Genomic DNA, 21,513 nt, shown 5'->3' with positions numbered 1-21,513 from the left:
CAACATGGGTCTAGGAACTGAACACTGGCTCTCTGCAACAGCAGCAAACCCTGCTCTTAAGACTCTGGCCTTGCTGGCTCTTCTGTGCTTCTTCCTACACTTGAAAATGACACATGTCATACCCATAGAGGGGTGGCTCCCTTAGGCCCCTGTGCCCTGAATTTAAGATGTTTTGACAGGATCACATCCTGTGTTGATGCTTTGTCCCATGCTACCCTGGGACATGGAGGCAGCCACATCATTAAATAAACATCGGGATTGGGGACAGGCACCGACTCATCTTCTCACGGAAATTTCATTTGCAGTAGGAAATCTTTCCAGTGACATTCACTGGAGGCTGGAAGAAAAAGCAATGACTTAAATCTAGCTAACTGGGGTAACTTGTCTCATTTCTGAAGACGCATTCTTTTATATTTGGGAAGCTCTACTTACTCTCTGAATGTCTGAATTTGCAATTAGAGAGTAAAAATAGATGACATAGTTTTGATAAAAACGTGCGGCTTGACATGTTTAAAAAAAAAAAAAAAACAAACAACGCCTCCTTTCTCAAAAGGAAGTTTCAAAAACTATTTTCATTGCTAAAAGTGAGATTATTTGTATCTAGGGCCCTGAGTTCAATAGGAAGCTTGGGTGTATATTGGAGAATAAGAATTTGCTGCAGTTTGGTCTCAAACGTCTAGAAAACATAACACATTGGAAATCAGGAAGCCACTGGGTTTGGGTAGAAAATTACAGCCATGGCTGTATCAGACCCTCTCCAGCCCTGCTGGGGTCCACAGCACCCTGAGTGAAGTTTGTGGCTAGTCATCTGCTCTTTCCACCAACACACACTTACTGAACAATTAAACTTACAAGCAGGTAATTCCAATTTAATGAGTTCAATGAGATTTGTTGTTTCTGGCTATTTGGAGGTAGCTGACGGGGACCCCAAGTGTTCTAGAACCATCTGACCTCTTTGTTCTCTCCCAGGGCCCTGCACACATCAGCAAGCACTCTACCACTGAGCTATCTCCCCAGCCCTCCAACCTGGACTCTTTGTAAATCTGCTTCTGTGACTTAGAACTGACTGCTGAAAAGTGAATCACTGTGACTTCTGAGAGGTCTCCACCTGGGACAGAGACGGCCCCAGGATGGTTTGAGTGGTTCCTGCTCAGTTCACACACACAATGCTCTTGTCTGTATACAGTGTGCCAAATTTTAACACCTCTATGGAGACAAAACATTTGTAATGTAAAATTTCACTTAGAACCTTAGATTCTGAATAGAGAAATAACCAAGCTGGAGTGGAGACCAGGCTGGAGAAACACTGGGGTCTTTTCTGGCATGGGAAGACTGCATAAGGAGTTCTTGGGCTTCTCTTCCTACCTTAATATCTTGAATCAGCTGCTGGGTGGGCGTGTCAATCGGAGCCTTGGTGTCGGTCACATTCTGAATGGCACTGGACCACCGAGTCGCCTCGTTCAGTAGTTTGGTGTAGAGTCGGTAACAGTGTTTACGCCCATACACGGTGACATTCCAGTAGCCTGCAAGGCAGTGAAGGCTTAGGTCACAAGGCTTGTGACTTAAGTCGGTAAACACTAGAATTCTGCACACGCTCTGTCTGGCACTAGGTATCCAGTGACCAACAGAAAACACTGTGGTCAAGAGAAGACCCATCTCTCTCAAAGAGACACCGGGCGCAGGCTAATGCCCTATTCTAAGTCAGGCACAAGAGGGGTGCAGCTCATCCTGGAACTCCTCCCACACCCAGTCTCTCCTCTTCCCTTCCTCAGCCCCACCCCTCACAAGATTCTGAAGCGTCTGTTCGCTCAGACAAGATGGTGGCCACTGCCCACGTCTGACACAAAGGAGCGACTGCATTTTTAAAAGCTCCACATCACAACTAGAGACGGAAATCAAAAGGAGCAGTCTTTAAGAAACTCATATAGTGTCTCAATTAGGGGGAAAAAAAAAACAAGCCAAACCAGCCTACCTACACGGCAGTAGGCTGTGTGCACTTAAGCACTAGGTAAAATCTGATTAGAACCAAGCATTACCAGCCTCAATAGGTAGATTAAAAAAAAAAAAAAACCCCAGAACTTCCTTTGGGGTGGAGGAAGCCAACATACAGCACCTTATTCCCTCATTGGAGCAAGCCTGACCTCTGAGATTTGTCACCCTTCATTTTTGAGCCCAGCTGTGCTCCAGCCCGGGGCCCTCTGTACCTGTCTCTTTGAATATCTTCTCATCTGGGGGCACAACGGAACACAGGCTGTTGAGGACCAGAGTGCCCAGTTTCAGAGCATTTTTCTCTGAGCTCTTGTAGTAATCTAGGGAATTGTGCGTTAGCACGAACCACCGCTTCTTCAGTTTCAAGGAGGACATCTTCGGGCTGTTCTTCACTTCCTTGTGCAACCACCCTGGAAAGGAAGGGTCAGGCGTGAGCGGGAAGACTGTGAAGGGGAGCTGAGGGGTAAAGATCAGTGGTAGAGGGCTTCCGGGGCACACCTGAGGCCAGGGGACCCAACCCTAGCACAGAAAAACACAAGCCAAAAAACCCATATTAATTAAAGCATTAAATATGGGTTGCATATTAAATATGTGGTTCTCTCACAGACTGCTTGCTGTTTAAGTGCGGGAGCCCGAGCTTGGAGGCCCAGCAACCCTGTGAAGAACCCGACACAGTGGTCTACACTTGTTTCTAAACAGGAGGATTTCGTGGACCTCGGTGACATCTAGCCCAGATGCGTGGATGAGCTCCAGGTTGAGAGACCCTGGCTTTAGAAGACAGCGGGATATGGCTGGCAGTCACCTCTGACGATGAACTCCTGGCCCTCCACCCGGGTGTCCCCCTTGGATCTCTGCAGCAATGTTATCCAGTGGTGCATCTCTTCTGGCGTGTCGGCGTTGCAGTGCAGAACCCGGTTGGCCGTGATGATCACAAATGAGTTGGGTCTGAGAGAGGAGACGGAGTGAGAGAATGGCTCTTCGACTCTGTGTGAGCATTGCCTGTCTGCAGCAAGGCTTCCTGGCCCCTGGCCCTGGCAGCGCAGGGATCCCCGGGAGACACTGGAAAGCTATTTCTATTTCACATTAAGGCAAACCTTGCTCATATTTCGGTGGCATTTATTTTATGCATCATTAACCTTTACACTTGGCGCAACACATTCATCCAGAAAAAGTCTGAGAGGAAACCATTCCTTCCACAAGACCTTCCAGAAGAAACTAGTCCCAGGAAGGCAAAATAAGGTAACCATGGGGCAACCATTTTTTTTTTTAAATGCATCTCCAAACCCATTTCTTCCTAACTCTGGATAATATTGTGTTGAGTTGCGAATGAAAATACCAGCCCATGGTAACAGTGGAGGATTAGCAAGTAGGTGTCAGTGGAACACGGTATGCCCTTGACTGTCCCCAGTACAAAAAGCTACTTGCGCCCATGTTTTCAAAGCCACTCAGCAAGGGCTCACTTCCCAGATAGGGATAAAGTGACAACAGAAACTCTGTCCTGTCACCCTGTCTGTCAACGTTCAGAACCCCTCACGGTTCTTGTGCACACACTAGTTCCTTCTCTACCCAATTATACTGCTGTCCGTGAACCCTCTCTTGTGAGCTTTCAAATGTTCAAAGGTTAAGTGGCATGCCTGTCTGGGGTCAGAGGTCCCTTAAAGACCGTAGCTGAGCCAGGCGGTGTTGACGCTAGCTTTTAATCCCAGCACACAGGAGGCAGAGACAGTTGCATTTCTGTGACTCTGAGGACAGGCTGGTCTACAAAGCCAGTTCCAGGACAGGCAGGAATACACAGAGAAACCTTGGTATGAAAAACCTAACCAAACCAAACCAAACCAACCAATGGGGAAAAAAAATACAGCTGGGAAGGAGGTGAGAACCATCCAATAGTGGAATGCAAAACTGTTGGTAGCGGAGGCGGAGTTTGAAAAAAGCAGCAGCCTTAGTAAGGCAGACCATGACGGGTAGCGCAGGTGTTAAATGGCCTTGGCTGACATCTGGAGACAAAAGATTCTGGTCTCCCAACAGCCTCAGAGTATACAATGGGGACCCTGGAGCTCTTTTCCTAGTAGACTTAACTATATATTACTATTATTTATATAAGGTTTACCATACTCATATTGATTGACCTTCTGGCTATCTTAACAATGGCAAAAGTCAGTTTTAACTCTGACTCTGTCCCTAGGACAAGTGAGTCAGCCAAGGACAAAAAAAAAAAAAAAAAAAAAAAAAGTATATCCAGTAAGAACAGACACTCGACAAAAGCGGTCTAAAGAGGGTTTGCCTTTAAGGTCAAAAAAGAAATATCATGGACAGGGCTCATGGTTTTATTTGTATTATATCTATTTCCCATACACACTATCATCTGCCATTATTATTTTTAGGGAAAGGAATAATATAGACTTCCTATGTTGGGGTACCATCTTCCTATAAACAGCCATTTTTTGCCAAAAGAATTCCAGGACTGTTAGATATGGTTGCTCACACATTGGGTGAACTTGAGAGGCTGAGACAAGAGGACCATCCTAACTTTGACACCAGCCTGGACTAACAGTCACGGTTTGTCTCAAAAAGATAAACACACAAGAAGGAAAGTTATCCCGGGCAGATGCTCCTCTTTGCACTGCAGTATTTAAACATGGACTGTTAAGGTCTGGTTCTCATTCACCTTAGGAACCCAAAGTCAGCCTTTGATGAGGTGGTTGCCAAGGTTCCATACACAGCCCAGCAAAGGGGGCGTTGTTAAAGCCAGAGGCCCTGCAGAAATTGTCTTTGAAGAGCCTTGTTGGAGCTTACCTATCAGGGCTGTCGGAGGCACATACAGAATCAATCAGCCCCACATCCAGTGTGCCCTGCAAGGGGACAAAAAGGAGATGGTGATGAAGGCATCAGAACAGAACGACCGTACACGGATGACCTCAATGGCATCCCTGGACTACAACCAAGAAAATGCCTTCTTTGTGTGTGTTTGTGTGTGTGTGTGTGTGTGTGTGTGTGTGTGTGTGTATGTGGTGTGCTGCAAATTAATATGTTTAAGAGAAGTCCCTCCCTTTAATAGAGCCCTGGCAGATTCTAGTACACTCCTTAAACCACTATAAATGCAGGGGCTGGAGAAATGGCTCAGAGGCTTCCAGAGGTCCTGAGTTCAATTCCCAGCAAGCATCGGTGATAAGAACTGACTCTTCTGCTCAGCTACTGTGTACTCACATATATAAAATAAATAAATCTTTAAAAAAAACATAAATTTATCAGGCAGTCAGTCCCTCTTACACTCTTAAAACATTTTTACGGACGACCAGTCATCAACTTTTCAATAGTGTAAATTTACTGATTTATGCTGTAATCCTTTATTAATTTAATTCTTATTCTGCAAAGAGACATTTAATTTTAAAACTCAGCAGATAGTTATGAGAGTATACCACTCTTGTAGAGGACCTGAATTTAATCCCAGCCTGCACACAAGGTGGCTGACAATCTCTGGGAACCCCAGCTCCAGGGGGATCTGACGCCCTCTTGTGTTCTGAGGGTACCTGCAATACCCACTCACATACCAAACCTAAACATAATTACAAGTAAAAACAAAGCTTTAAAAAAAAAATCATGGGCAGGAGAGATGGCTCAGCGGTTACCAGCGCTGATTTACTTTTCCAGAGGTCCTGAGTTCAATCCCAGATTTACAGACTGGCTCACAACCATCTGTAATGGGACCAGATGCCCTCTTCTGGTGTGTCTGAAGACAGCTACAGTGTACTCATAAGTAAAATAAAATAAAATAAAATAAAGTGTGTGTGTGTGTATTTTGCATAGTTAAAAAAACACATTTTAAACAAAAAATTCACATATATAGTGTTTAAAAAAATTATTAAAAATAAACCTTAATGTTTCCTAACAAGGAAAAAAACTTTATTTAAAACAAAAAGGGGTGCATAACTTCCTGTGTGTCCAGAATATACACAAAAAATTATTATTCACCATTTATGTGATTCTTAAAAATATAAGTTTTCAGGTGCAATCATAAAAAGTGTGATTATCTTTCTTCAAAGATGCGAAAGGTAGCAGAACTCATGTGTAACTTGAGCTTTATATACAATTTTAAGCAGAATTTAAGATTCTGGACACCTGGCCTCCGCTCGCCCCGCCCCTTACTCACCAAAGCATTCTGGGGGTTTGCCTGCTCATCATGTCCCGCCCCTTACTCACCACAGCATTCTGGGGGTTTGCCTGCTCATCATGTCCCGCCCCTTACTCACCACAGCATTCTGGGGGTTTGCCTGCTCATCATGCATCTCTCTGATCTCCTGGTCTGTGGACGAGTGGACCTGACTCAGCACGCTGAACCACTGACTGCAGAGAGAGGGCAACGGTCTCAGGAGGCTGAGTTCGGAGTGGCAAAACAATGCCCTCCATGTTCCCTGCCCACAGCACACCTCCACCTCTTGGCTGCTTTGTTTCCACTGTGCCTGTTTCTCACAGGCAAGCTGGGAAACCTACTATCATAAGCAAATTAAAAAAAAAGCCCAACTACCTTTAGCAGGATGTACTGTCACATTAAGTACCTGCCCCAGCTGGTTCTCAGGCATCACATGACTGAATACTATGTCCATGTCCGAGAAGACACACTTGCAAGGAAAGAGTATCAAGATTGGAGGAGTAACCCCTCCTCAGGCCAGTGTTTGATGTTTGTCTGTCTGTCTTTTTACTCAGGGCACACTGGGGTTCCCATGGCTGGCCAGGTGTCCCAAACAAGTGAATAGAACCACAAGGGAGGCAGGAATCAAAACAGGTGCCTAAATTATTGTGATTAAAATTCTTCCATTTTCATTTCAACTTGGTTTTCTCTTTTCTAGAGCATTGTAATCACAAAGACAAGAAAAGCAGAGCAGAACAAAAGTCTCATAAGAAGCAGGAACCTGAGAGATGAACAGAAAGAAAATAACCCGGGACATACATATTTACATGCATACATACATGCACATACATGTATACATACACACATATTCGCATACATACACAACATACACACATGTATACATACATGCACACACACATACATGCATACATACAGTGCTGATTATGAAAACACACCAGGGACCAGAGAAGCCAAGGTACCCATTTCCTGCCCGGGCTTTTCTTATGTCTCAACAAGCAAACTCTTATAAGAAATGTGTTTGTTGTAAGAGTATCAATAGAAATGAAAGCCCAGACAATTTTGTTTTCTTTGTGTATGTGTGCATGTGTGTGTATGTGATTCATGTGGCATGCATCTTGAATTGTGCTATGCTGCAATGTTTGGTTTAGGGGCTTTTTTTTTTTTTTTTGACTTTACAGGGTCATGACTACAGGGGGCCTTCTGGTTTACCAAGAAGGCTGACCAAAGGCAGATGAGGATGTCTCGTACTGTGTTTTCTCCAGGAGTCCGCAGTACGGAGTATTTTTGAGCATCTGCTCCATCAGGAATCTTAGGAAGGGGGTTTAGTTTTGCTGCAAGTAAAACTTGATGTGAGGATGTCAGCCTTTCACTTAATTAGTCTATTGCCTAGAGAGTCTTTATTTATTAGGCATCATGTATAATTTTAAATCTATAAAGAGATTTTTAAAAAAGTGTTCCACTGGTCAGGGGGAAAACGGTTTTGGCTAAAAAACCTTCCAAATGTTAAATTTAGCAGACTCATCATGGTACAAAACAGACGGAGCAACTGCCAGACGCCTGGCCTGTAATTCAGCTGAGAATTTGCGGGCAGTCTCTGGCCCACGGAAAGCCACATGTCCCTAGGCGTCCCAGACAGAATGTTGGGGCTGTAATCTCAGGTCTGCTTGTTTCTTCAGTTTGTGCTGTAATTTATGAGTCCAGCCAGGGATTCAGTTTGTTCCCATGGGAAGAATTACTTTCCGGTGTTTTGACCTTTCACGTTGCTGCTGGGGTGTTCTATCAACTTAAGAGCACTGGAACGGCGGGTAAGCAATGAGCGCGAGGAAATCCGCAGAAATCGCCGATGACTTCGGGGCAGGACACTGAACAGCAGAAGTCGCTTGCTGTCATCTTTACTCATTACCACCTAGTACCGCTCAGGGCGGGTAACAACTGTCTCGGGCAGGACACTTCACTGTGCCCTAGACTCTGCATGGCCCTGTGATGTGTGTCACCGAAGAGCAAAAGTCACTCTCCCCTAGCTTTGTCTCCTCCCTATGCTCAACATAAGCTCAAGGTGCAAAGACAGGCGGCTTGTACCAGCCAGCAAGTGACTCCACGTTCACCTTGCCTCAGCCAGGGACACGAGCCCCCTGGGGAAAGAAACGCAGGTGTGGGTGTCCGCTCAACAGCACTGAGCCTGTCTAACACTCCTGTGTGTGCCTTTCTCTGTCACTTGGTCTACACAGTGTAAATAATGACAGCTACCCTACAGGACCCAGTGGGAACCAAATGAGTTACTTCTGTGATATGATTAATGTTAGTTAACAGCTTGTCCACCGAGCCCTCCCAAGTAGAGACGTTCAGACCCTCTGAATGCCACCACACTAGCATTCACTAAGAAGAGTGTGGCTAAGGCCATTACAGACTCTTCACTTCTATAGCTCAGGGATGGCCTTCAACGATGCATTTATCCAATGCTAGTGGCAATGGAAGCTGGAATTTCTGTTTTATCCAGTGGCATTTGAGGCTGGGAAACCATGACGTAGCTGTGTTTGAACACATCTGCTAGGGCGAGGTTTCCTAAGGGACAAGGCACACACCTTCTATGCCTCTTAAACCGTCCTGATGTACAACACCCAACGGAAAACCCAAAACCCCTTTCAAAGGCAACAGGATAAACAGCGTCTGCATGGGGCTGCCTGAACTCCTGGGGAGGATGTGGTGAGGAGGCAGCCCATCCCCCAGACCTCACCTGGCATCTTCGGGGGATTCCGCGATGAGATGGAAGGTCCTGTCAGCCATGATGATGTCAATCCCATTCTCTTTGCTTGTGTTGTCTATAATCTCCCTGCAAGGCACAGAGGCAGATGGGAAATCAAGAATGCAAAACTCTGAGGGATAGCTGGGAAAGGTAACCTTATCAAATGACCAAGTATGACGTATTCGTTCAGAAATGATATACTATGCCCTGCGCCAAGTTATGAGGGATTTCTTCTGAGATTCCTAGGAGGTACCTGAGACTGGAATTAGTATAAATGTCTCATTGAATACACCATGAGACTCCTCATACAATGTAGAGTGCCCCTGACTCGGATCACCTGAGACCAAGGGTTTTATCCTTTAGAACAAGACCTAAGTCTAAGCATGGGATGCATTTATTTTTCATACACACATAGCCGGAAGGCATTTGTTTTACGTGAAGCAGAAGGTATACTATGGGGCTATACTCTAGCTTCCCGAATGCAGTTTTATACACTGGTTTCCACATGCCTGGATTGACTGTCACTGGTCATGTGAGGGGAGAGTGGAATTTTCCACTTGAGGCATCAGAGCACCATTCAAAGTCTGGAGAGTTCTAGATTTTGGATTTTCAGGTTGGGGCATACAACTGGTACATGTATCTGAACTGAAAAGCTTACTTTGCAAATCAGGTGCAGCAAGGGTAATCAATAACAGAACAGAATAACTGTAATATCCCCAAACAAAGGTAGGTGGACCATTCTCTATTTTTCTTCCTCCAAATACGAATTTTTCTAAGTGGTGTTTTTTGACTACACATATCTGAAATCACAAACATGAAAGAAATGAAGGGCTGCTCTCCAGAGGAAGGAATACAACACATTGTCACCAGCCTTTATCAGCCACCTCCAGGGGGCGCCAGACTCCCCTGTGCTCCTAACAGTGGGATTAGGAATGGGGAGGGAGGAGGGAGGAAGGTGACAGGGTATATTCCTGATGACTCTTTGCAGGGATCTCTTAGCACAGTGAACACACAACGCCCAACTTGGGCTCAAAGCTTAGAAAAGCCTTCCTCTGTCCTCTGCCTGATGTACAATAGGAGGAAGCCCAGGAGGCAGCCTGGTCCGGTGTGAGCTTGTTTCCTAGTTTGTCTCAGCAGCTGTGGTTTGAGGATGCCACTCCCTAGGTCCTGTGTTGGAAGTGCGATCGATCCGTACTGACAGGAAGAATGGAAGAAGGGATTCGCTCTGACACTCTACTACTGTGAACAGACTAAATAAAGCTCCTGGGGCTGAAAATGGTTTTGATTGTCTTTTCCTTTCCTTTCTCTACTCCAGCCACCACACCCCCCTTTCCTACAGTGATGGGATCGAACCCAGGCCCTGCACATTCTGGACAAGCACTGTGCCGCATCACATCTGTAGTTTTCTTTTTTTTTAAATTGAGATAGGGTCTCTTTTGACAGCCAGACTGGTCTCAAATTGGCCAGTCTCCTGCCTCCACATTCAAAACATGTGCTCCCTGGCTCATTCCTTACTCTCTTCTGAGAGCATGCTTGCCTTTCAGCCACGGATGATGAGGTAAGATGTGTTTTCGTAATCTTGGACTTGTGAGCATTTAGACCTTGGGCAACATGCATTTGGTCCATTAGCAATTACCCAGTTGTGGGCATTTGTTAAGCAGGACAAACGGACCAAGAAAGAAGCTTCCTATCACAAGCTGAGGCCTGGCTGGTACCCGGCATCTCTTTCCCATCACTGCCTCCACTACAGGCCCCAGAGCAAGGGCAGACTTTGGTGTCACCCTGATCTCACTTAGACACCCCCTAATCAGTATCAGAGACATGGTGATCGGGACAGGTTAACTAAGTTAGGGCAAATCACAAGGTAATTCAGATTCAGACCAGAGCTGGCAATGCATTTGATCTTAGGGCAGTCTTGAGGACCTGCCCATTTGCTTTGCTATGAATTTGCAGTGAATTTATTCACAGCAGAGAACATCAACACAACTGTGGTTCTAACAGGCTGGAAACAATAAATGTGGTATGACCATATTGCTGGACTCACGGAAACAAAACTCAATAACGTGTTTGGGCTCAGAAAGCGGTTAAGAGCTCCTGCCGCTCTCCCCGGAGCAGAGTTTGATTTCTAGCACCATGTCAGGTTGCTCACAGCAGCCTGTAAGCCCAGCATCAGGGAGACCTGAGACCCTCTCCTGGCCTCTGTGAGTACCCATTTATGTGCACAACCCCTTCCTACACAGACACACATAAACACACTTTGGGTTATCATTTAAAAATTCCGTATGAGCAGGGGGCAGAGATGGCTCTGGGGGTAAAAATGAAGGGGGAAAACCGACTCCACAGTTGCCCTGATTCCCAAACATGCCCCATGGCACATGCACCCACACACAGGGTGCGCGCCATCCACACCTATAGTAAAACCTGAGGGGATAAAGGAGTGACCTGTGATGAGGGGGTGACTCAGAGGGTCTCAGGACAGATGCCATCCTAGTTTGCCCTCTATTGATGGGATAAACACCATGACCAAAAGCAACCCAGGGCAGGAACTGGAGCAGCTCCCATGGAGGAATGGTAGTTACTGGCTTTCTCGAAATAGCATGCTTAGCTATTATAGTCACCCAGGGTACCTGCCTAAGACTAGCACTCCTCACAGTGGTCGAGGCTCTCTTACGTCAATTATAAACCATGAAAACATCCCCACAGAATGGCCTGCCGGCTAGTTTAATCAAAGCATTGTCTCAGTTGAAGTCTCCTCTTCCCAAATGACCCTGGGCTTGTGTCAAGTTGCTAAAGCCTAACCAGCGCAGATCCGAGTGGGCAGAAGACTGATCCCCAGGAGTCTAGCTCTTTCCCTCTCAAGAACTCAGACATGTAAATGTGGCTTCACAGTCTATGACCAACCCGGCAGCTCTGACCCTCAAAATCTCAGAAATGTTCAGAAACACAGGCAGGCCCCAAGGGAACATAATAAGCTTTTCTGAAGTGAAAAAGGTGGTGATGTTGGCAGAAGTCCTTTAGTTTAGGACTTCCCCAAATGCTGACTAAGACAAAATGAAGCCAGGGCCTTCTGCTGAGAGAGCACCCTGTAACATCAGAAAACAAGCTGTCAGAGCCGCCTGGGGGTACAGGAAAGAGGGTTACGTGTCGAATTCTGCCATCCAGATGTGGGGCTGCTGTGGGAACCCAGCAGGGCTGCCGCTAACCCTGTTAAACCCAAGTGGGGAAACAAAAAAACAATGAAGTGGTCAGTTCTCGATGATGCAAAGGAACCACTGATTTCCTGGAATCAGGCGGATGAAAGGAAAGGCAAGCATTCCGCTTGACTGTGCTAAACAAAGAAAGAATAGCTCGGGCTAACCAACCATTAGCAGCAAACATCGGGAAATGCTTTCTTTAGAGAAACAGTTTAGGTAATAAACTGTTCCAACAACATCAGACTCAAAATATTCAGAAGAATTACTCCTGAACTGAACACATGTAAGCATTATCAAAAATTCCCTTAAATATAAATATTCTTAACATTCACATTGTACCAGTTATTACAAGGAATCTATAGGTAATTTATCACATAGGGGAAAAAGGAGGTTATATTTACAAACACCATGCCATTTTACACAGAGCCCAGGTATCTACTTATAGATCTGGGCACTCCCGGGGTAGAGGTGGGGACCAGGAAAAGAAGACCTGCTAGAAACAGTGTCCTACAGATGACTGCAGCAAACTTCTTGTAAACCCCCGTATATTGCCTTAACAACCAAACACTCAAGCCAAAACCACCAATTATGAAACACTATTAGGGAGAAAAAGGACTCCACCTCATGACTCCCGAGAAACAAGGATGAATTCAGAGACACCGAGATGGGAAGGAACAGGCTCAGACAAGCAACAGCATGTAACCGGCGAAGCCTGGAAACCAAGTCTTGAGTGAGTCTTTGGTTCTAGCTGCCCATGAAAGACAGGACCGAGGATGATGGGAATCTATAAGCCAGAATATGTGTGATCTTAAATCAATTAGAAATGTCCAACCCATGGGCAGGGCCCCATGCGGCCTAGGATGGCTGGGAATTGGGCCCAGATGTACTGAAAAGAGTGTGTGTTCTTGTTTTTGTTTTGTCTTACTGTGTAGCTGTTGATAGTGCACAGTATCATCAAAAGCTGTGCTGTAGCGTCAAAAGGTTGGGCTCAGACCTTACTGGATTCTGATTATAAGAAAGAATTTACAGAAGCAAGAAAACCAACAGACCCGTCTTCACTGCACAGATGAAGCAACCGTGGGAAACCTGGACCATGGCAGGAATCTACTGCGCTAGGAGGTGATACTCTCAGTGTGATGCGAATGTTCCCCTGCGTCCCCAAGAGCATGCTAACACATTTACAAGAATTGACGACAGTGATTTGTTTCAGCGAAACGCACTTGGTCAGAGAACAGGTCAGTGCCCGTGTGGGCGGAGAGTCACTGGAGCAAGGACGTGAGTTTTGTTTTCTTCTACTCTCGTGTGCTTTGACCGGTTGTGTGTGTCAGGCTGACACAAGCTAGAGTCATCGCTGAGAAAAGAGCCTAGGTTGAGGAAATGCCTTCATGAGGTCCAGCTGTGAGGCATTTTTCTCAGGGAGTGATCGAGGGGGGAGGGGTCCAGAGCAAGGTAGGAGGCGTCATCCCTAAAAAGGCAGGCCGAGCAAGCTTGTAAGTAGCACCCTCTACTGCCTTTGCATCGGCCCCTGGCTCCAGATTCCTGCGGTCTGAGTTCCTGCCCTGACTTCCTCCAATGACTATGATCTGGAAGTATAAGCTAAATAAACCCTTTCCTCCCCATCTGCTTTTTGGTCACGTTGTTCAGTTGCAACAATAGAAACCCTGACTAAGACAGTGTGCAAGTAGCAAAGAAGGGACAAAATGCTGTCCCTTGGAGTTGGCTCAGATACTGGCCAGGCAGCTGCTGCAGCTCTTCACATTTGTATGTGACCCGGGATGCTGCCATCGCTAGGGCCCCACTGATGCTCGCTGCTGTCCCACGCTGTGCAGCAATAACTAGGGACACGCCTGTATCTGCATATTCAGGACAGACACCCATCCTGAATAATTTTATTGAATCTGCAGATGTGGAAACCATGGCTGTGGAGGGCCACCTGCCCGCTACCTCTGCCCAATGCCTTTCTCTTTCTTGAGCTCCTTCTGTCACTCTCAGAGGCCTGGCACTTGCATGAGATATACCTTCATCCATGGGATGGATAAAATGGCAGTGTCGCAGCACACAGGACACAGAGCGGACAGTGACCTGAGAACTGGGCCGTGCGGTGAACACTATAGACCCAAGCTGCCTCAAACCTAATCCTGCTCCTAATGAGCCCCCATAGGACAGACTGCCTTGACCCACATGCAGACCTACTCTAAACACTGGAATAAATCCATCCTTCCCTTAACCACCACTAAATGCGCACAGTTCCTAGTCAATCATACTCCAGTTACAGCCAGCTGGAGGGATTTAAAGGAGTCCATCGGGCCTGAAATAAGTTTGAGTCTGCCATGCTCTCTGTAAGGGGACGCTCAGTGAAACTCGCCTATTCACCACCATATATATATATATAATTGGGCGCCATGCTCCCTGTAAGGGGACACTCAGTGAGACTCGCCTATTCACCACCATATATATATAAAATGTATGTATGTATGTATGTATGTATGTATGTATGTATGTATGTATATAATTGGGCATGCATATGATTAAAAGCCAATGCATTATGGGAAGGGACATAAACAGTAAAGGTTACGTAACTAAAATCTGTCTGTCAACATAGAGAACTGCCCACATTACACTCCCAAGTACAGCCTATTCCTCCTTTAAGCCCTCATGTGGCCCGCGGTCTCCCTGACAGGAAATTTCTGTCTTTATTTGTCTGTACTACCAATTTGCTTTTTAACAGTGCCTCCTTTTCCTTGCTAGTTGGTAAGGGAAAATTAAAAACCAGCTGGGTGTGTTGGCACATCTTAGCAATCCCAACGGAGGGTTCCCAGGGCGTATTGGCCAGGCAGCCTAACCTATTTGGCAAGCCCCAAGCCCCAGTGATAGACCATCTCTAAGAGGCGGCTTCTGAGGACTGGCGCCCTACATGGATGTCTAGGTTCTACGTATACATGTGTGCACCCGTCAGCGTAACCAAGAGGCCCCAGCTGCAGGAACGTACTTGGCTGTGCGGACTTCCACGGTCCCCTTGAGCTTCTCCTCGCTGTCATTTTCAAAGTACATCAGCTTGGACTGGCGGAGGACGAACCAGCGCTTCTTCCAGTTCCGCCGGGACAGGGTGGAGGAGCCCCCGCCTTTCTTGTGCAGCCAGCCTTGCTTGAGAGCTTCCTGCTTGGAGCGGAACCACAGGAAGGTCTCGTCCTTAAGGACGCACCAGCGGCGTTTCCAGGAGTTCATTAAGCCACCTGTTTCCCCCAAGAACGGGCAGAGAAAGGGTTACAAAGTCAATCAAACCAAGCCACAAAATCCACACGCCATGTTCGGCCTAGCCTTGGTGGACGCACACTCACAGACCCTTCCCGAGTGGAGGAAGGGCTTCTACTTGGTGTGCAAAAGATGGTTCAAGAATGGTGTTCACCCCGATATACAAAATGGCTCCTCCTTGGTTAGCTGAGAAATCTCCTTACGCAGCCCAGAAGGCAGTAGTCAGTGACTGACAACCTGCCCAGGCATGACTCGGGACGTGAGCAGACGCCAGTTCCACGGGCTCCTCCAAGTGCCCTAGAGTAGTGGACTGACTGTGCGCTTGTTTCCTCCCTATGTAGGCAGACGCAGCCGTGAGAGTCGTCAGTGGCTCTAGCACTGGTGATGAAGTCTCGCTTCCGGGGCAGAAGGAATGACCGAGTTTTGGGCAAACGCATCTTTTCATAGGAAGACATCATCGTGTGAACGTGGATTACAGATAAAATGCAAGAGGCTGAGAGTACAAAGAGTCATGTGGTCAGACTGCACTGAGAGAATGCTGGTGGAGCTGGCCTAGCTGCCTTTCCTCCTTCCTGCCTGGCTTGAGGTAGGGAGGATCGAGTCCAGGACCTCTGCATTCTAAGCCAGCCAGTATATTCCACCAACTCCATTTCTTAACTTCATTTGGAGATAGGGTCTCATTGAGATGCCTAGGCTGCCTTCACGCTTGCCCTACTCCTTCAGCCTTCTGGGACAAGGGACAATTGGCACATGCCACCCTACCCGGCAGAAAATGTCTTCTAACTGAGGTAACACGGAAGAACATACACAGCATCACCTTTTATGGGATGGCCTGGCTTTGGGAACCAGACTCCCCACGGATGTAGGAGAAGCATACTGTTCTGCCCTCACTCAGAAATCTTTTTAAAACAGCACACGGGAGAACATAATCTACTTCTATAGCTCGCTACACAACTGCTCACCCTATTACTTTCCTTTGATCAAACTGTAACAAAAGCAAAGAGATACTTAAACACGGAGACTTAAAACTTCTAAGTGACAGTGCATTCCTTAGAGCAGAATATAAATGCAGCAGACCTTTTCCTGGCAGAAAGGAACAGCAGAGACAGTTTTCCCCTTGTTAAAATACCCACATACTCTCCCTCCTTAGACATTCCAATGATCTCCACTGAACTGGCCGAGACCGTGTGTGCAGAAGCCAAGACAGGGCCGTTTCCCCACAGCCAATCTGCCAAGGGCTCACACAATGAAATATTAGCATTGTTTGGACTTGTGACTTTAATCTTCACCTTTGAAGACAGGCCCAGAGGGAAACTGTAGGGTGAGGTTGTTCTGTTGTCCTGTTAACTCTAAGTGATAAGTCTGTGAAATGTGTCAACAGTAGCTTCAGCGGTGACCCCTCTGTAGCTCGTGGGAGCTGCTGTTCTTTGGTTCAGAACATATATGTGTACAGTTTGAAGAGGACCGCTTGATACTAGATAACCAACAGGGAGGCTCTTCCCTGGAGAAAACTTCTGCTCTCGGCGTTCATTAGTTTCCTACAGTTCTTTGTCTAGGGTTGGGCCCCCATGAGACATTCCCCTCTTGCTTGTTTGGGTCTTTGGTAGGCAACCATGTTCTTGAGACTTCCCTGTTTGGTCAGGTGTGTTGCTGAGTGGGAAGTGTCTTGGTTAAGAATTCCCCAACATTTGCATTTCCAAGCACTGACAGGCACACAGACAGACAGACAGAGTGAGAAACAGACACACACATGTTCAAGCGGGAAAGAGAAGGGCTGGAAATAACAAACTACTTCACAAACTACTTCCTGGTGGAGAACTGAGGAAGAGAGCCTGGAAGATGCATGGAGGGCACCTACTGATGTGTGTCTCTTCTGCCCTGTCTCCACGCTCTGGACTCTCCACAGGGGTCAGCATATCCTTCCAGGCCTTTGTGTTAAGTGTGTGGGTGTGGAATGCGGGGGGGGGGGGGTTATCATTAGAATGGGCCCCAGTGACTTCCAGCAGTGACTGAATTCACGTTTGCCAGCATGGATGCAAATGTGTGAGAAGAGATCCCAGAAGCAGAGTGTGACTAAAAATGGATGTTGCGCGTCTACAGACTCTTTGCCCTACCTATTCCGTATCCCCTAGCAGGGGAGCCAAGTTACATTCATACCTTTCATGTAGAGGAAACTGTGGAAGTAGGGAAGCGTGACACAGCTGTACACAGAATCTCGTCGGTAGGAGAGCTCGTCATCCGTGTCAAACCTGGAGTCGAAGTCCTCCTCACTATCTTCAAACTGGACAAGGAGACAGAGGGAGGCAGTGGTAAGCAGAGGACCGGAAGCGGGAAACGAAAACCCCCAGTATGGGGCTAACCATCTATGGCGCCATGTAACTGAGGAGGAGGGCTCCTGACCCAGTTTGGCCATCCCAGGAATTCCAAATTCCAGAGTATGCAAACACAGGGTCTGCGAGTGAGCTGTCCCGGTACCCAGGATCCGAGCTGACTCTAACCCGGACACTCCACACTATAAAGAATGCTTAAGAGTCTCATTTTAATCAAGAGTTACTTTTTAAGTTGCTTTGCCAAAAACATTGGTCAGTCAAGTCTGAAAAACTAAAAATGACATTTTATACATAAAAGAAGAAAAAAACATAGAAGAAAAAAGACTAGAACATGTTTACATGCTCTACAGATCCCGCCTTACTAAAAGAAATCCATAAAACAAACAAACAAATACACTGAGATGGACTGTAAGCAAAGTTCTTCAGTATATATGCCCCAGCAGAGGGAGTAGACCAGCTTCCTTTCCTCTAGGTACGTCTGCAGAAAGGCCATGCCCAGCCTCATTTAAACTGCCAGTTTAGGTCTAGGGCCACACACCCTGAATGTGCCTAATCTCATCTGTCCAACCTGTCAGTAGTTTATAGCTTGGCAGACGGCTCTGCTAATAAAGCATCTACAGTCCCTGAGTGGGCCCTCGGTCTACCTCAGAACAGCTGAAGTTGTTTAGATGTGCTTAGAAGCCCAGCACCAGGGATGTAGGTAGGTGGGTCCCCAGGGTCACAGGCCAGTAAAGCCACTATAACCTACTGGGTGAGGTTCAGGCCGATAGAGCACCCTCCGCCCTGCCCCCTTCACAGACACAAACGGTAGACTTGGTCTCTGGGACTCTATATACACATGTTCACACACACAGAGAAATAAAATAAAAATAAAAAGCTAGTTTTGTCATGGTCTGGGTAAAGGTTAGTCCTGGGCTCTACTCTGGTGATAACCCCTGTTTTAAATTCTTTAAGTGGCCTTTGGAAAGAGGGAGGGGCTTAAGGGCATCTTTAGGAATATGGCTGAAATCTTTAGGGAATCTGCATTAATGCTACTGATGGTGCAGCCTCGTGGTGGACAGCGGCGCTCTCCCACAGCTGGGGACAAGACGGCAGATACTCACGGAGGACTGAGCCCCTTCTGAACTGAACCGGTACGCTCCGGAACTGTTGTAGGTCCCCACGGAACACCTGTAGTCTGGGGACCACTGGCTCCCGTAGGAGTTGGAGAAAGTCACACTGCTGCCTGACGTGATGGCGCCATCCTCGTAATCGTCCTGGTCGTAGTCATAGTCGCCATCGGGGGAGGGCAGGTCCCCGTTGTTCTGCGGCATGCAGTAGGTAGACTCCCCGCTGGAGGAGTTGTGCAGGCTAGCAGAGTCCTGCGCAGACGCAGTGAGCAGCACCGTGCTGTCGGCGCTGGGGCTGGTGGGCACCACCGTGTAGTTCATGTAAGGGTCCTCTTCAGAGGAGTCGTCGCTGGTCCTGATGCCGCTGGTTCGCTGGTCAGAGTGGCCATGCTCACTGGGGTTGGGTGAGTCTTTGAAGGCGTCATCATCGGCCTCGAAGCCCTCGTCCACCTCCTCCTCGGGGTAGGGCTGGCTGAAGTTGAAGTTTGGCTTCTCTCCGCTGGCACCCTCTGCAAGCTCGCTGAGCTCGCCTGAAATCTCGCTCCCGACCGACAGGGAGCGCTCAATGTTGCGGACGCACTCGTCGATCTCATCGAAGTTCAGGGACTCCAGGAACTCCTGGGCAGCTCGGCACGCCTCATCCTCCAGCCTGCGCAGCTCCTCATCCCGCAGCTGCTGCAGCTTCTGCAGGGAGGCCTCGGTCAACGACAACTCCTGCCGCTCCTTCATGCGCTGCAGATCCTCGATTTCCTTCTCCAGCCGGAGGATCTCCTCCACCTGCTTGTTCTCTCTCTGCTTTTCCAGCTCTTGGGTCAGCTCGGCTTCCCTCCGGCTCTTCTCCAAAGCCTCGAGCTCTTGCTGCCTCCTATCTTCTGCTTCCTGGACACGGGGCAAGGTGGGTTTTAGAATCGGCACCTCCTTCCTTTTTTAGACACCGAACTGCGGCCCCACCCAGCTGGCATGCTGAAATCTTACCCCCGGCACCTCAGAATCCAACTATGGCTTTTAATTGGGTGATTAAGTGAAAATGTGCCAAGGAAGGACCATGGTGTTGAGGTGGCCGCCTATGGCAATGGCACAGAACGTGACAGCATCTCTAAGATGGTGTTGCTTCGTCACAGAGAAACCATACTATATGATTCACACTGAAATCTCAAGGCCTTCTCGGCGCTCCGCACCACTGTGATGGGGAAAAGGGTACCAGAAGCATCCCCCCAGCCTGTTTCCCCACTGTCTCCTACTTTATTTCCATTCTGAGTCCCAGTGTCCAGGTCTGAAGCAGGAAGGAAGCACATAAAGTCCCACCCCCACCCCCACCCCCACAGCCCTCTATGTTCCCCACCTGCTGGGCACGAAGGAGGTCAGCTTCTCTCTGAGCCCGCTCTCTTTCTCTAGGAACAGGAAAGAAAACGCACTAGTGAAAATCAACAACTAATTTTCGATAGATCTCATGTTTGGGCGGTGCTGGGGGCTTGTATATACGAGGCAAACACCATTGGTGGGTGAGCTATGTATTCAGCCCAGAGAAGACCTTTGCCTGTGTCTCAGTCTGTAATGTGCTTGCTTTCTAAGCAGACGTCCCGAGTTCAGGGCCTCTGCATCCTTGAATGTGGAGAATAGCAGTATACACCATAACTCCAATGTTGGGAAAGCCAACGGCACCATAAATCTCGCTGGTCAGTCAGCCTGTCCAGATCGGTAAGCTCTCTGATTTGATTTCTGGCCTCTGTACACACATGAGCCAGCCTGTCCAAATCTGTAAGCTCTGGGGTGAGCAGAGTTCTCCAGGTCCCCTGGAAATTCCTAACAAGCCAACAGGGTAACACTCCCAGCAAACCCTCCCGTTCCTGCCGGCCAAGCACATACCTTTCTTCTTCCTCTCTCTTCTTCTCTTCCTCCCACCTCTGCCTCTCCTCCCGTTCCCGTTTCTCAGCCAACAGCTGCCTGTAAACCCTGCGCGCCAGCCGTCCTCTCAGTTGCTTCTGGAACACGATGGCTGCCTTCTTCAGGTGCAAAAATCTCTTCCTCGCGAGGAACGCTCTGTAATTCTTCTGTATGGTCACCACGCCACAAAGGACCTTCCTATACTGCTTTCTGCAAGACACAGTGGCCACCGAGGTAATAGGGCTGTGAGCTACTCAGATGAGCTCACACTACCACTATAAGGACCCAGACTTGGACCCAGTCTCTCATTATGGAGACAGGCAGTCAGAAGACTTGGGCCTAAACAAAACGGAAGGAAAGAAAAAAAAAAAAAAGCAAACAAAAGAAAGTCAGACTCCTATCATTATCCTGACTAAATAAACAAGTGACCGTAATGCCAGTTTTGTGTTTACTCAGTGTGGCACAAGCTGGGTAAACACAGCCAAAGATGATCTGATGTGTTCTACGGTTCAGATGAACGCAAGGATCCAAAAGGCTCCCGCGGCAGGGCAGCCCCGTGCTTCAGGAAAATGGATGCCTAGCATTGCCCGTGCTCTGCAGACTACAGCCGACCAAATGACCACGAGTCAGAGCTGGCAGCGCACGTCTTTCATCTCAGCAGTTGGAAGGCAGGGGCAGAGGACAGAGGGCAGATGCACACATTTCTAAATTTGAAGCCAAGTTGACCCACACTGCAAGTTCCAAACCAGTTAGGGCTACATAGTGAAATTTTTATCACAAAGCAACAACAACAAAGCAACCATAAAAGACGCAGCATCTTTTTTTCTTTTTTTTGTTAAAGCAGCTAGGGAATGAGTCTCTA

At 47.6% G+C, this 21,513-nt stretch overlaps 1 protein-coding gene across 3 annotated transcripts in view; it reads right to left on the bottom strand.

Annotated features, from left to right (window-relative positions):
• Positions 1–21,513, bottom strand: part of MYO10 (myosin X) — a 74,052-nt gene that overhangs the window by 11,941 nt on the left and 40,598 nt on the right. For all 3 annotated transcript variants that reach the window (XM_080933712.1, XM_080933714.1, XM_080933713.1), the window contains 11 exons: positions 20,634–20,861; positions 20,110–20,158; positions 18,762–19,646; positions 17,486–17,609; positions 15,066–15,309; positions 8,874–8,969; positions 6,240–6,333; positions 4,786–4,841; positions 2,792–2,934; positions 2,205–2,399; positions 1,366–1,523 (listed from right to left, as the gene is read on the bottom strand). In XM_080933712.1, coding sequence (XP_080789838.1) covers positions 1,366–1,523; positions 2,205–2,399; positions 2,792–2,934; positions 4,786–4,841; positions 6,240–6,333; positions 8,874–8,969; positions 15,066–15,309; positions 17,486–17,609; positions 18,762–19,646; positions 20,110–20,158; positions 20,634–20,861 — 2,272 coding nt within the window. The remainder of the gene's footprint in view (positions 1–1,365; positions 1,524–2,204; positions 2,400–2,791; positions 2,935–4,785; positions 4,842–6,239; positions 6,334–8,873; positions 8,970–15,065; positions 15,310–17,485; positions 17,610–18,761; positions 19,647–20,109; positions 20,159–20,633; positions 20,862–21,513) is intronic.

The sequence above is a fragment of the Micromys minutus genome, assembly GCF_963924665.1.
Source record: "Micromys minutus genome assembly, chromosome: 20".
Lineage (NCBI taxonomy): Eukaryota > Metazoa > Chordata > Mammalia > Rodentia > Muridae > Micromys > Micromys minutus.
The sequence above is the reverse complement of the archived record's forward strand: the minus strand, read 5'-3'. Positions and strand labels throughout refer to the sequence as shown.